Here is a 16,224-nt window from a genome sequence, read left to right on the forward strand (position 1 = left end):
AATTGTTAAATTGTCTGGTAAAAGCTCCAAAAAAAAATTTCCTTAAAATCCCACCAAAAAGAGCATTTCTCTTTAAGAACATGTGGAACCCATATATCAAGCTTTGAAACAAAACCAATTTGTTTCAAGTAATTATAAACAGTTCAATTTGACAAATTTAATCTCTTAGTGATTTCACGTGTTGTTATTCGGCAGTTTGCTTCAATCAGTACCTTTATTTTGTTTTCATTGGTTTCAACTGGCCATCCAGAATGTGGTGCATCTTCAATATTGAAATTGCCAGAACAAAATTTTGTAAACCAGTTTTGGCACTGTCGTTCTGTCAATACATCTTCTCCATACACGTCACACAATTTTTTTCTTGCTTGAACAGCATTCTTACCTTTTCTGTAATAAAAGAGCAAAATAATCCGAAAATGCTGCTTCCAATCTTCCATATTTGATGGAACACAAAAAATAAACAATTGCACAGAATCTAACAAAATTTTTTACAAATAAGCCTTAAAATGCTAGCTGTCAAAATATATAATGATAATACGGTTTAGAATGAAAATGGCGAGAAAGGTACGACTAATCCATCTAGTGGTAAAAAAAAAACGAACTTACTTTCTGAACAACCTAATATAAATGATAATCTAATGATTTAAATTTTGTTGGGTAGATGGTTTATGTTCATATTTAAAATGGTGGGTAATGGTGAGGGGGAGTGGAAATGGGGTGTGCGAACGAGGGGTAGCAGTTGTCTGTGAACACTGAAAATGCCAACTTGGTGCAGCATTTGGGCAGTGAAACTTTGGATTGTGAAGAGATAGGATGTTGAAATTGGTGTTGATTTATACAGAATGACAGGATCTACAATATTTTTTAGCAATAATAACAAATTCTATTTTATCAGTTATTGTTTAGTAATAATAACTAATAAAATTGAATTTGTAAAGTTATAAGTCAATAATTGTGCGAGTTGAAAAAAATTTTTATATGTCAAGAAATTGCAAAGGAAATTGGAAAGAAAAATTTAAAAGGTATCAGAAAAACCCAAAAGACTAATGCCTGAACAATGCAGATTGTATAGAAAATGTAAGAAAACTGAGTGGCTCAACTCAGACATGAATATTTCGAGTGCACCGCTGCCTGAACTGATAGATATTGACTTGGAATGTGATAACCACCAAGACTTTATTTGCTTACATCTTTTCTGTAATAACATAAAGACAAATTCACACCTTAAACAATTGTGATTGTCTCCCATACACAACCCTTTCAAGTTTTTCGACTTGTGTGACGTTTGGTTAACTTATTGCAGTCAGTTGATGCTGCGGGGGAGAAAAAGAACAGTCACTTGTCTTAACAATATTGTATATGGGACATTTTGGACCACATGATGGACTTCACGCAATTTACATATTTTTATTCATTATATTCTTTACTGCTGGCCACAAACAGTATGTGGAGATAATCCTCCCAATTTTGACAGATTGATGATCTGTGATATGTCTTCTCTCTAAATTGCAAATTTCCATCTTCAGATGGCCTACGGAATTTCAAAAGTATAACAAATATTGCCATAGAGTTAAAATCATGTTTTCAAAAACATTATCGACAACAACTGCTTTTCTGCCAAAACTTCGCTGCTCCCACAGAAGGGATGGGAAGAAATGTAATGACCTTGAATGGGTCCGTGCTAGATTAAAAATAACATGTGATAAGCAAGTTCTTCTGTTTAAATTATTTTGAATTTACTGCCTCTGTGCTTTAAGAAAATTTGATTTTATAACACAATGCAAGTCTTTTTCTTATTTAAATAAAATTTACTAATTAATTTAAATTAAATCATGAAATTTTTTATATGATGTAGAAATGACGTAGCTAATTACGTAATTGATTTTACGTAAAAATTAAAAAATTTTTTAAGTGAATAAAGTGTTTTTTAATAAAAAATTTATATGATTCTGTGCAAAATTGGCTTAAATAGACTTGGCCAATAATTACATAATGAAAAGGGGACATGCAGAGACATTAATAAGTCAGGAAATAATGTCATAATTGGTCAGGGAATCTCAGATGGAATTACCTGTACAGACACTGTAATTATGTTCTCTATATATTTTTCACAAAAATCAGTTTTACAATTGAATAAACACAAAAATATAATTATATACTGTTCAGAATATCCTGAGAATTAGAATTGTGTGTGTGTTCTCCAGCATTTGATGCACATTTCTTCAAGTATTGTGTGCAGAATGTGCAGATGCTGCTCACTGTGCATTTTCTGTGAATCTGCAAATGACCTCTTCTGAATTGCTGCTTTCAAAGCTTGGATATCACAAGGTTTTGTATGGTACCTTTGCTCTTTCAGATAACTCCACAAAAATAGTCCATTGAAGTTGAGTTGAGACTTCTTGCATGCCGTTCAGTGTCCCCTTGTCACTCAATGACTCAGTCTGGATAATGATCCTATAGCCATTTCCTGGACACCAGCACAAAGGAAGGAGGTGCCCCCTCTTTCATAAAATGCACTTTGAAATCAGGTTATGCTGACACCATGGAGAGAACATGATTTTCCAGCATGTGCACATAACTTTCTGCATTCATTGTCCAATGGAGGCAGTAAGGTCCAACCAATGTTATTTTGGATAGTACACCAGACTGTAATGCCAGGACAGGATTGCAATTTTTACACACACTAGTCAGCATTGTCACTTGATGGTGCTTAGAAATGATAGTTATGTTTGTTCTTTGGAATTAAGCACAAAATTGCTATGGAGAACTTATCATAAGTTATCATAAAACCAAAACCATTCACAATTTTCCAGCAAATGGGTTTAATGAACAAATATATAAAATTTTCAGTTTATATAAAAATTTTATAAATAACGTAATTGAATGTTTGAAACATTTCAATTTGGAATTTCAGAATTTTGTAGCTTAAAACTGAGCCAGGTTTATAAAATAAATCAAAAACATTTGTATATTTGTTCATTAAACCCACTTGCTAGAAAAGTGTGAATGATTTTGATTTTGCATTATCTGTTCCAGCTTTGATTTTGAATTTTAATTTTTTGCTGAGAAAGTTATGCAATCTACTGCTGGATATTTTAAAAAGTTATTGCAATTATTATTAAATTGAATTGAAAGCAAGGCCAGCAGCAAATAGGTTAAAACCATGAAAATTTATTTTCTGTGATATTTAGATCTATAAAACTCAGCACTAGATAAAAAGTGAGGCTTTAAATCTATGTATAGATATTTTTTATTTGAATAGTTATCAGTTATAACAAATATATTGAATACTTTGAGTTATATTAGTTTATGTTAAAGCAAACAATTAAATTATTTATGGATTATTTCAAAACTACATTTNTTCTTATTACAATGCATTCTTATGACATTATTTTATAATTTTTGATTTTTTTAGGCAACCAAATAAGTTGTGTGTTGTTTGGACACGGAGAAATCGTAGATATTGTTCACAGGTATTGTTATATTACATTACTTTTTACAATAATGTTGAATTAAGGTTATTAATATTAAAAATTTCATTATTACACAAATTACTAAAGTCATTGACAAATTTTTGCCTTACTGTAACAGGCTATCTTAAAGCTGTTATGATTGATAAAATTTTTAAAAATTGTTATTACTAATCTTAAAATAGTTTCATATATGTTATCATAAAATTGCTTTTGAACAATTAAATTAAAATTTAGATTCAAAACTATATTATCTGAATGTACAGTATTGGAGACTAAATGTAAAAAAATAATTTTTTAAGTCTTTTGAACATCTATACACAATTATCAGAACATAACTTAGTTAACTAGCAGAGTCACTGGAACACAATTAACATTAGTGGAGTAATCTGTAATGTCAAAGTTAGAATATTTATATTTATTTTGATAATTTTAAAAATTGCAACAAATTTTCTACAACTGTTGTAATACTAAATTTTTGAACTTTAAAAATTAACTTGTGACTGTGACTATAATAGAAAAAGAGAAGCTCATGGTATATCAAAGTTTCATGTATATATATTAGGGTGAAACTTATTTTCACAATTTGTAAATGTAAACTTCCTACCCTCTATTTCTGTTCAAATATATATAGAAAAAATTTGTGCCAAAATTCTACTCCATTGGCGAATATTTACCAGTAGCTCAATGTCACTGAAGTTTTATAGGTTCCAAATAGTAAAGATGAGCAAATGGCAATCACAAGCTTGAACCACAATGTATCCATTTTAGTACAACAGTTTGTAAAACTGTAGTTGGTCATCTCAATAAATAAACCATTCAATTAATCACACATTAATTACATGACATTCCCACAAAATTAATTTCTGTCATGACTCATGATCATTATTGTGCTGATACCATCAAGTCTTGCTGCAAATGGTTTTCCCTGTTTCTAGTTGAGGCTGACTCAGTGACTTATACTCTCAAAGGTAATTTACAGTTTGAAGGTGTAGATGTTTAGGGCCCGTTCCACTTAATAAAAACAAGAAGAGAAGAGACTACAGGATGTGTGTGTCTTTGCTGAACATGTGTACTTGAAAGCCTGGATTTCAGTATTGGTAGCCAGTGCTCCTAACAATGATCTTCATTAATATAATAAATATAAGTACGACTCTTTTACAAAAAAAAATTTTTTGTTTCAGTCATTTCTTTCATCGTTGTCCGTGTAAAACTTATTATTTTTACTTAAAATGATCTTCATCTTCTGAAATCACTTTCATGAATACTCAACAGTCAACGCGACAATATCCAAGGCAGCATCTCTCAAATTTTCTAAACACTTACAGTATTTGTTGCCAGATTTGGTTACTTTAGCTTTTTTCAACAACTATGTAAGTTCTGCTACAAAGAGGCTAATAATTACAGCAATGCAAAATGATGACGACACTGAATAGGGCCACACTAAGCAAATTAGTGTTGATCTGGACATATTCATGGGAAAAAATCTTGAGGATTTTATATTTGCAAAGTCACAGACTCTGTTTGAATTAATGGAACTTTCAGATACATTTCTCACTGTAGATCCTGATCTGTGGAAAGATAGAGAGGACTACCAGAAGGCTGCAGAGTCAGTACATGCATTAAAGTTGTTAAAGACCATGCAGAACACATGGTTGCACTCATCCAGAAATTCAGTGGCCTAATGACTCATGATGAATTACAACTTCAATATTTGTTGCAAGTTGTTCAACAGCACCATCAGGCTTATCCAGACAACAAGAAAGAAAAACGCTCTGACTCTACCAAAGTAAACTGATAAAGTTGCTTTGAATGTTGTACTGAAAATTTCAAATTTTGTGAATTGTTGTTTAAAAATTTTTTCATTGCATTTTTGGTTTGTAATCCATCAAATTTCTTAATGTTGTAGAGTCTACATGACTATTTAATTTGTCTTTTTGTCCAAAAAAAGTGAAACAAGTCTGGTTTATCAAAACAGGTCTTGTATATTTTCATTTGTCATAAATTGCTCTTTTTATAAACTTTGTGGTCATTGAGCTACCTCTAAATATTAATATATCAAGTTTAAATTTCTTCTGTAGTAATTTGAGACCAGTTGGAATAGTTCTGGAGGGTAGGACCACCAAAAAGTAAACAATTTATTTTTTTCCATATTTTAAGCACCACACTAATATATAAAAGTAAAATAATGAATAAAATGCTGGAGGGATATCAATAGTGAACTGGATTATTTTTCAATTTGATTAAAAGTTGAAAAATAATAAAAGTTTTGACAGTTTTATAAATTTAATTAAATCAGACTTAGCTAGATTTAACTCTGCTTAAGCAAACTATAATTAGATATTTTTAAAAATTTTATTTACTTTACAGTTTCACAGTTGGGAACCAACAATTTATAATCCATATAGAGGATTAATTGTATGGCCTACTCCTGAAAATATAGAAATTACAGTTACGTTATTTAGAGATCAACGTAGCAATCAATTTGAAGATAAAGATTGGACATTTATAATTGAAGATGTATGTAATAAAGATTTTTATTTTCATATCTAACAGTTTTTTTTAATATAACATTTTTTTTTTTGTTTTTTTGTCTTTCTGTTTGTATCTTTTTTATTTAGATTATATTTAAAATATTATAACAACAATACGACTAACTTATAGGCATATTTATTTCTATCAATATAAATCTGTTTTGTTTATTTTTATAAACCATACTAATAAATCTAATACTCATTAATCTGTGATATGCTAATTGCACAGTGAAAAAAAGAAAAGAAAACACATTTTTTCAAAAAATTAAAATGTTTTGTAGTACTACACTGAAAACTATAAAATACAAGAAATATGATGTTGGTTAGAATTAAATTAACATTACAACTACAGTGTATTTCATAATTACAGGGTTCATACAGACCTGAATCTTATTTCCTGACTTTCAAGTCAGTGAATAAGATTTTTAACAGAAAAAGTCAGGGAATTGCAAATACCACAGAATCCATCTGTTGCACTCGCTCTTTTTTGATCCAAACACATCTTTTTAAATTTGGTTCAGTGTAGGGAGTGTATGAAAACTAAAGCGACCAAACATAAGCACAACAACTCTTGTCATTTATCTCATAAACTATTGGGTTGTTCAGAAAGTAAGTTCGTTTTTTTTCCATGGAAAAAAACACAATATTTATAATAAATAAATATTTTTTTGAATTATATTTCAACCATTTTGGTCAAATACCTGTTGTCATCGTTTCTGGTAGTAGCATGATTTCACATTCATAAAAGTTTTAATCGTTGCTTACAAAAAACTGATCCAAGTGATTTTTGACATTGTCATTTCAAGTAAATGTCTTACAGTTAAAAAAAATTTGTATAGACCGGAACAAGTAATAATCTGAGTGTGCTCGATCTGGCGAATATGGTTGGTGTGATAGCACGTCCCATCTAAGTTATAACAGTTTCTGACGAGTTACCAAACTTGTGTGAAATTTGACATTATCGTGGTAAAACACTACACCTGTTTTGTTGATCAATTCTGGCCGCCTTTTCTGTTTGATGATATTACTCAATTTGTTTACTCGATGGCAGTACACTTTCGAATCAATTGTTAAATTGTCTGGTAAAAGCTCCAAAAAAAAATTTCCTTAAAATCCCACCAAAGAGAGCATCTCTCTTTAAGAACATGTGGAACCCATATATCAAGCTTTGAAACGAAACCAATTTGTTTCAAGTAATCATAAACAGTTCAATTTGACAAATTTAATCTCAGTGATTTCACGTGTTGTTATTCGGCAGTTTGCTTCAATCAGTACCTTTATTTTGTTTTCATTGGTTTCAACTGGCCATCCAGAATGTGGTGCATCTTCAATATTGAAATTGCCAGAACAAAATTTTGTAAACCAGTTTTGGCACTGTCGTTCTGTCAATACATCTTCTCCATACACGTCACACAATTTTTTTCTTGCTTGAACAGCATTCTTACCTTTTCTGTAATAAAAGAGCAAAATAATCCGAAAATGCTGCTTCCAATCTTCCATATTTGATGGAACACAAAAAATAAACAATTGCACAGAATCTAACAAAATTTTTTACAAATAAGCCTTAAAATGCTAGCTGTCAAAATATATAATGATAATACGGTTTAGAATGAAAATGGCGAGAAAGGTACGACTAATCCATCTAGTGGTAAAAAAAAAACGAACTTACTTTCTGAACAACCTAATATAAATGATAATCTAATGATTTAAATTTTGTTGGGTAGATGGTTTATGTTCATATTTAAAATGGTGGGTAATGGTGAGGGGGAGTGGAAATGGGGTGTGCGAACGAGGGGTAGCAGTTGTCTGTGAACACTGAAAATGCCAACTTGGTGCAGCATTTGGGCAGTGAAACTTTGGATTGTGAAGAGATAGGATGTTGAAATTGGTGTTGATTTATACAGAATGACAGGATCTACAATATTTTTTAGCAATAATAACAAATTCTATTTTATCAGTTATTGTTTAGTAATAATAACTAATAAAATTGAATTTGTAAAGTTATAAGTCAATAATTGTGCGAGTTGAAAAAAATTTTTATATGTCAAGAAATTGCAAAGGAAATTGGAAAGAAAAATTTAAAAGGTATCAGAAAAACCCAAAAGACTAATGCCTGAACAATGCAGATTGTATAGAAAATGTAAGAAAACTGAGTGGCTCAACTCAGACATGAATATTTCGAGTGCACTGCTGCCTGAACTGATAGATATTGACTTGGAATGTGATAACCACCAAGACTTTATTTGCTTACATCTTTTCTGTAATAACATAAAGACAAATTCACACCTTAAACAATTGTGATTGTCTCCCATACACAACCCTTTCAAGTTTTTCGACTTGTGTGACGTTTGGTTAACTTATTGCAGTCAGTTGATGCTGCGGGGGAGAAAAAGAACAGTCACTTGTCTTAACAATATTGTATATGGGACATTTTGGACCACATGATGGACTTCACGCAATTTACATATTTTTATTCATTATATTCTTTACTGCTGGCCACAAACAGTATGTGGAGATAATCCTCCCAATTTTGACAGATTGATGATCTGTGATATGTCTTCTCTCTAAATTGCAAATTTCCATCTTCAGATGGCCTACGGAATTTCAAAAGTATAACAAATATTGCCATAGAGTTAAAATCATGTTTTCAAAAACATTATCGACAACAACTGCTTTTCTGCCAAAACTTCGCTGCTCCCACAGAAGGGATGGGAAGAAATGTAATGACCTTGAATGGGTCCGTGCTAGATTAAAAATAACATGTGATAAGCAAGTTCTTCTGTTTAAATTATTTTGAATTTACTGCCTCTGTGCTTTAAGAAAATTTGATTTTATAACACAATGCAAGTCTTTTTCTTATTTAAATAAAATTTACTAATTAATTTAAATTAAATCATGAAATTTTTTATATGATGTAGAAATGACGTAGCTAATTACGTAATTGATTTTACGTAAAAATTAAAAAATTTTTTAAGTGAATAAAGTGTTTTTTAATAAAAAATTTATATGATTCTGTGCAAAATTGGCTTAAATAGACTTGGCCAATAATTACATAATGAAAAGGGGACATGCAGAGACATTAATAAGTCAGGAAATAATGTCATAATTGGTCAGGGAATCTCAGATGGAATTACCTGTACAGACACTGTAATTATGTTCTCTATATATTTTTCACAAAAATCAGTTTTACAATTGAATAAACACAAAAATATAATTATATACTGTTCAGAATATCCTGAGAATTAGAATTGTGTGTGTGTTCTCCAGCATTTGATGCACATTTCTTCAAGTATTGTGTGCAGAATGTGCAGATGCTGCTCACTGTGCATTTTCTGTGAATCTGCAAATGACCTCTTCTGAATTGCTGCTTTCAAAGCTTGGATATCACAAGGTTTTGTATGGTACCTTTGCTCTTTCAGATAACTCCACAAAAATAGTCCATTGAAGTTGAGTTGAGACTTCTTGCATGCCGTTCAGTGTCCCCTTGTCACTCAATGACTCAGTCTGGATAATGATCCTATAGCCATTTCCTGGACACCAGCACAAAGGAAGGAGGTGCCCCCTCTTTCATAAAATGCACTTTGAAATCAGGTTATGCTGACACCATGGAGAGAACATGATTTTCCAGCATGTGCACATAACTTTCTGCATTCATTGTCCAATGGAGGCAGTAAGGTCCAACCAATGTTATTTTGGATAGTACACCAGACTGTAATGCCAGGACAGGATTGCAATTTTTACACACACTAGTCAGCATTGTCACTTGATGGTGCTTAGAAATGATAGTTATGTTTGTTCTTTGGAATTAAGCACAAAATTGCTATGGAGAACTTATCATAAGTTATCATAAAACCAAAACCATTCACAATTTTCCAGCAAATGGGTTTAATGAACAAATATATAAAATTTTCAGTTTATATAAAAATTTTATAAATAACGTAATTGAATGTTTGAAACATTTCAATTTGGAATTTCAGAATTTTGTAGCTTAAAACTGAGCCAGGTTTATAAAATAAATCAAAAACATTTGTATATTTGTTCATTAAACCCACTTGCTAGAAAAGTGTGAATGATTTTGATTTTGCATTATCTGTTCCAGCTTTGATTTTGAATTTTAATTTTTTGCTGAGAAAGTTATGAAATCTACTGCTGGATATTTTAAAAAGTTATTGCAATTATTATTAAATTGAATTGAAAGCAAGGCCAGCAGCAAATAGGTTAAAACCATGAAAATTTATTTTCTGTGATATTTAGATCTATAAAACTCAGCACTAGATAAAAAGTGAGGCTTTAAATCTATGTATAGATATTTTTTATTTGAATAGTTATCAGTTATAACAAATATATTGAATACTTTGAGTTATATTAGTTTATGTTAAAGCAAACAATTAAATTATTTATGGATTATTTCAAAACTACATTTAATTTAATTTAATATAACTTTAAACTAATTAAATTTCATAGAAAATAGAAGATGCTGCTGTTTCATAAGAAATGAATGATTTGGATTAATTTTAATTGCTAACTTTTTTTAGACGACTCTTGTACCTTTAATGCAATATTTCATAATAATTTAATGTAGTTTTTTGAAATAATCCTTAAATAATTTAGTTGTTTAGTTTAACATATCAGATTATGGATTTTTTTCAATTATATATTTTACTGCATTGTTTGTTTATTATATAATTATATAATAAAATTTATTTTCTTACTTAAAGATGATAAAATGTATCTTTCTAGTATGACAAATTTTGTCTGACTAAAAGAAAAACAAATATTTTTAGACTCCATATAGAGTGTTTGGAAAATTTTTCTTTGTAATATTAAATTGCATTATATTTTTCTGTTAAGTTTTTATCTGAAGATGAATAGTAATGTTAAATTATAATGATATAATTATATTTCACAATTTATTTAGAATACAAAAAAAGTATTTTTTATAAAACTAACTATATTTTGTAAACACAATTTTTTTCGTAAGAAACATCTTTTTATCTTTTTTTGTAGATTTCAACGACAGGAAAACGGCGTCAAGTAGCTACAGCTAATATAAATATGAAACAATATGCAAGTATGATACCATTTCAAACGGAGTTAAAAATAGATTTCAAACTTTTATCAAAAAAAGTATCTTCTGCCTATTTAAATCTTAAATTATCTTGTGTATTTCTTCGAGAAGGAAAAGCAACGTAAGTATTGATATTTAAAAATTTGAATGTATCAATAGTATTTGTTTTATAACAAAACTAAGATGATGATGAATTTCTTTTATAAAACTTTTTGTTAATGCAGTGATGAAGATATGCAAAGTATAGCCAGTCTAATAAGTATTCAGCTCCCATTAGATCAAGATATTGGAAATCTTGATGACTTTGATGATGAACCAGAATTAAATAGGGCTGAAACTACGGCAAAAATTTCAGATTTAGCTGCAAAGTTTGGTTTATTAGCTACTGGTCAAGATGAAAATCAGGTCGTGGAAAATTCTAAGCAAAAAGGTAGTTTTTAAATTACTACTTTTTGAAAGTTTATATTAGTTTTAATTAAACTAAATAGAATTAATTTTCAACTAAAATATTTATTTGAAAAGAGGAGACAAATTTATTAATTAAATTAAAGGTATGTCTACTAATGTAATTCTGCAATTTACTGTGTTACATGGAATGATAAAAATTGAACTGATGTAATTCCATAGCAGAAATATATGTGTATTAAAAATAGATTAAAAAGATAGATTACAAATTAACCAGAAGACTTAACACTTTATGCATAAATTATATTTTACCTTCATTACTTACAAGAATAAAATAACAACAGCATAATATACAAACAAACAATTTTAAAATAACTTTTATTGTTTGTTCTTAGAAACTCTGAATTAAATTGATAGAAAATATAAATTCTTTCCTGAATAATTTATAATTTTTCTTTTTATGTCAAATGTTCTGAAATATCAAATTAGTCATATTTTTTTGCCAGTAAAATTTTAATACAAATGTATGCATTTGATTATTTATGTCTTTGGATTTAAGAATTGGGCATAAATTTAAAACTAAATGTAATAATACATTAAATATTGTTGACTAATAATATAAATTCTCTATAATACTAATATAAAAAGTTTTATGTAAATATTTAAAATCTTATATTTTACTTCTCTATAGAGTGTTAACATTTTTTGTACAGTAACCTCACATCATTATATCACAACTTGTTATATTATACATTGAAATATATTTCATTTATTTTTGCCATCCAAATATAAAAGTACTTTAGCAAATAATTTTTAAAAAATCAGGTGTCATTGAATTTCTACTGAAAAAAGAAATGTTACTTTATTCCAATTAATGACTTTTAAACTATCATTGTATGAAATACAACCTGCAAAATTCAAGTCAACATGTAGATCAAAAATAGACAAAACATATGGATAGATACATCAGTTATATCACACCATCTGATATATTGCTCATTTGGTTTGTATCCTGAATAGATTGGAATACAATTAAGAATAAAAGTAAAGTTAACAATAAAGAAACAAAAGCAAACAAAGTAAACTGATGGGCTATGACAATGCCATGGTTTTTTACAATATACCACATTTTTGTTGCTCTCCTTTTTTTAGGAGTTATTAAATAACAATTGCCATGCAAAGGAATAGTATCACACAGTCTCAGCTATTAATACATTGTTCTCTTAATGTAGATTTAAAAATCTCTAATATCTCTGCAGTTCATAATTTTTGTTCACTGTAGATCCATTTATTTAAGTCAGGCACCACTGAAGTTCCAGCTTTGACTATTATTGATGGTTTAGTTTAATGATTCCCAACCTTTTTTGTCTCATGACTATCTTGAAGGCTTGCTTAAGTTCTGTGCCCCTCAATCAGATAATTATATTTTTCTGAACAATAATCCAATAAAGGATTGCATTGTAAATTTGGAAATGATAATTAGAACAAGAAGATAATGGAACTGGAAACATTTATTTTCATATCAATAAATATGATTTTTTTTCTCTTGAGGAAATTCCAATGAAAAGATCATAATTTGATAGAACTTAAAACAAAAGCTAGAAAACCAAAAGTAATAATTATAAACTAGGAAAAAATTTCACATATTTCATAAGTTTGTAAAAAATATTAGATGTTATTAAAATAAATTTAAAATAGATAAATGTTTAAAAATATAAAAGTTTTAGTTTAAGACTTATAGTGTGATCTTGATGAGAAGAAGCAAGTTTTTGTATATTTGGCTGGAAATTCATTAAACATAGTTGAAGATTTTTCTGTTTTCAATATCCAATCTCTTTCAGGCTTTTGCTATCAGATGAATAACTCTACTAAACCAAATTCAACCAAATAGGAATTTGGAATAACTTATAAAATTTTTTTTGCCTCGTTCCAAAACTGAGGAAACTTATTTTCAATTTCTGCACTAATCCAGAAAGTGTTTTGGTTGTTCCTGAATCTTGCTTGAATCACTTTGCAGATCCACAAGACATTCTTTTAGTTCTATATCCATAATAGCTATATTTACTTCAAATGGAAAGTTCTAGAATGGGTCACTACCCATTCTGACTTTCTATTTCTAATAAGCATCTGAACCTTGGTTTCATTTCATCATATAAATTTTTCCCCGAAAGTCAATTATCCGAAAGTCAGTTATCCGAAACTTCAATTATCCGAAAGAATTCCAGTCGGCAAATTTAAATTTTTGCCAGTGCTGTGGCGCTGCAATCTTTGGCTATGTCTTGGGCTACTCAAATATTTTACGTTTTTGNTCCACATGGAAAAATTACTCATGAAGATTGAGGGCTCCCACAATTACAGAGAGGAGAAAAAGGACATTCTTTGTCTTGGACCTGAGGCAAACGGAAAGAAGTTTTGAGAGAGGATTAACTTCTGAAGTACAATTTTTTATTGTTTTTATATTTTTCAATATATTTATTTTGTTTGTACAAATTAAAGAAATAATTTTTAATGATACAATAGCCACGATTATTATTATAAAAACAATGTTCTCCTTGTAATTGGATTTTCAGTTAGGACTTCTGTAATATGACATTTAGAATTAATTTGTACAAAATATAAAAATAGATTTTATATTTTACTTTATAAATTAATATGCTTTTAGCTCTGGTTGCCCATTGGCAGTTCCTGTGACCACTGAAATATATCCTTTTATATTTTTTGTGGCCTCTGAAATGTTTTATTACTCCCATTGAGAACCACTCGTCTAGTTGATTTGATATGTTCTAATTATATAGAAACCAATCCTGAATTGTAGTAATCAAATGATAAAGTCAGATTAACTATTGTGCTAGAATTTGGCTAAAATTACTTATATGGATATTATGTAATTTGGAATAAAGTAAATGGTTAAGCTGTTATCTTGTATTACATTCAATAATTAGAAATAAATCTTTAGTTTAAATTATATAATATCTGTATAATTAATTAGTTCTAACACAATAGTTAATTTGGCTTTATCATTTGATTAGTGATATGTTATAATTTATTAAATCATAGAAATTAGTTTTTAATATTAATAATATGATAAATGTTTTAGATGTTGAACAGAAATCATTAGAAATTAAATTAGAAGAACCATCACAAAAAGAAAGTGTTTATCAAGAAGAGAATTTTACTAAGATAGAAAAGTAAGAATGACTATTGAACTATATTTTTTTATTAGTTATTTAGTTTAAGAGTTCTTTATATATATATTCCAGAAGAGTATATAATAATACAGTAGAGCGTTGATTATCCGAAAGTCAATTATCTGAAAGAATTCCAGTCGGCAAATTTAAATTTTCGCCAGTGCTGTGGCGCTGCAATCTTTGGCTATGTCTTGGGCTACTCAAATATTTTACGTTTTTGATACTAAATTAACTTCTGAAGTATAATTTTTTATTGTTTTTATATNTTCTGTAATAAAAGAGCAAAATAATCCGAAAATGCTGCTTCCAATCTTCCATATTTGATGGAACACAAAAAATAAACAATTGCACAGAATCTAACAAAATTTTTTACAAATAAGCCTTAAAATGCTAGCTGTCAAAATATATAATGATAATACGGTTTAGAATGAAAATGGCGAGAAAGGTACGACTAATCCATCTAGTGGTAAAAAAAAAACGAACTTACTTTCTGAACAACCTAATATAAATGATAATCTAATGATTTAAATTTTGTTGGGTAGATGGTTTATGTTCATATTTAAAATGGTGGGTAATGGTGAGGGGGAGTGGAAATGGGGTGTGCGAACGAGGGGTAGCAGTTGTCTGTGAACACTGAAAATGCCAACTTGGTGCAGCATTTGGGCAGTGAAACTTTGGATTGTGAAGAGATAGGATGTTGAAATTGGTGTTGATTTATACAGAATGACAGGATCTACAATATTTTTTAGCAATAATAACAAATTCTATTTTATCAGTTATTGTTTAGTAATAATAACTAATAAAATTGAATTTGTAAAGTTATAAGTCAATAATTGTGCGAGTTGAAAAAAATTTTTATATGTCAAGAAATTGCAAAGGAAATTGGAAAGAAAAATTTAAAAGGTATCAGAAAAACCCAAAAGACTAATGCCTGAACAATGCAGATTGTATAGAAAATGTAAGAAAACTGAGTGGCTCAACTCAGACATGAATATTTCGAGTGCACCGCTGCCTGAACTGATAGATATTGACTTGGAATGTGATAACCACCAAGACTTTATTTGCTTACATCTTTTCTGTAATAACATAAAGACAAATTCACACCTTAAACAATTGTGATTGTCTCCCATACACAACCCTTTCAAGTTTTTCGACTTGTGTGACGTTTGGTTAACTTATTGCAGTCAGTTGATGCTGCGGGGGAGAAAAAGAACAGTCACTTGTCTTAACAATATTGTATATGGGACATTTTGGACCACATGATGGACTTCACGCAATTTACATATTTTTATTCATTATATTCTTTACTGCTGGCCACAAACAGTATGTGGAGATAATCCTCCCAATTTTGACAGATTGATGATCTGTGATATGTCTTCTCTCTAAATTGCAAATTTCCATCTTCAGATGGCCTACGGAATTTCAAAAGTATAACAAATATTGCCATAGAGTTAAAATCATGTTTTCAAAAACATTATCGACAACAACTGCTTTTCTGCCAAAACTTCGCTGCTCCCACAGAAGGGATGGGAAGAAATGTAATGACCTTGAATGGGTCC

At 29.4% G+C, this 16,224-nt stretch overlaps 1 protein-coding gene across 1 annotated transcript in view; it reads left to right on the top strand.

Annotated features, from left to right (window-relative positions):
• Positions 1-2,061: 2,061 nt before the first annotated feature.
• LOC111621132 (EH domain-binding protein 1-like) overlaps positions 2,062-16,224 on the top strand; it is a 110,241-nt gene continuing 96,078 nt past the window's right edge. Inside the window, exons 1-6 of the mRNA XM_023363203.1 lie at positions 2,062-2,084; positions 3,416-3,473; positions 5,841-5,990; positions 11,012-11,193; positions 11,297-11,502; positions 14,575-14,665. Coding sequence (XP_023218971.1) covers positions 2,062-2,084; positions 3,416-3,473; positions 5,841-5,990; positions 11,012-11,193; positions 11,297-11,502; positions 14,575-14,665 — 710 coding nt within the window. The remainder of the gene's footprint in view (positions 2,085-3,415; positions 3,474-5,840; positions 5,991-11,011; positions 11,194-11,296; positions 11,503-14,574; positions 14,666-16,224) is intronic.

The sequence above is a fragment of the Centruroides sculpturatus genome, unplaced genomic scaffold (assembly GCF_000671375.1).
Source record: "Centruroides sculpturatus isolate CEXI.00-Female unplaced genomic scaffold, Cexi_2.0 scaffold171, whole genome shotgun sequence".
NCBI classification, from domain to species: Eukaryota; Metazoa; Arthropoda; class Arachnida; order Scorpiones; family Buthidae; genus Centruroides; species Centruroides sculpturatus.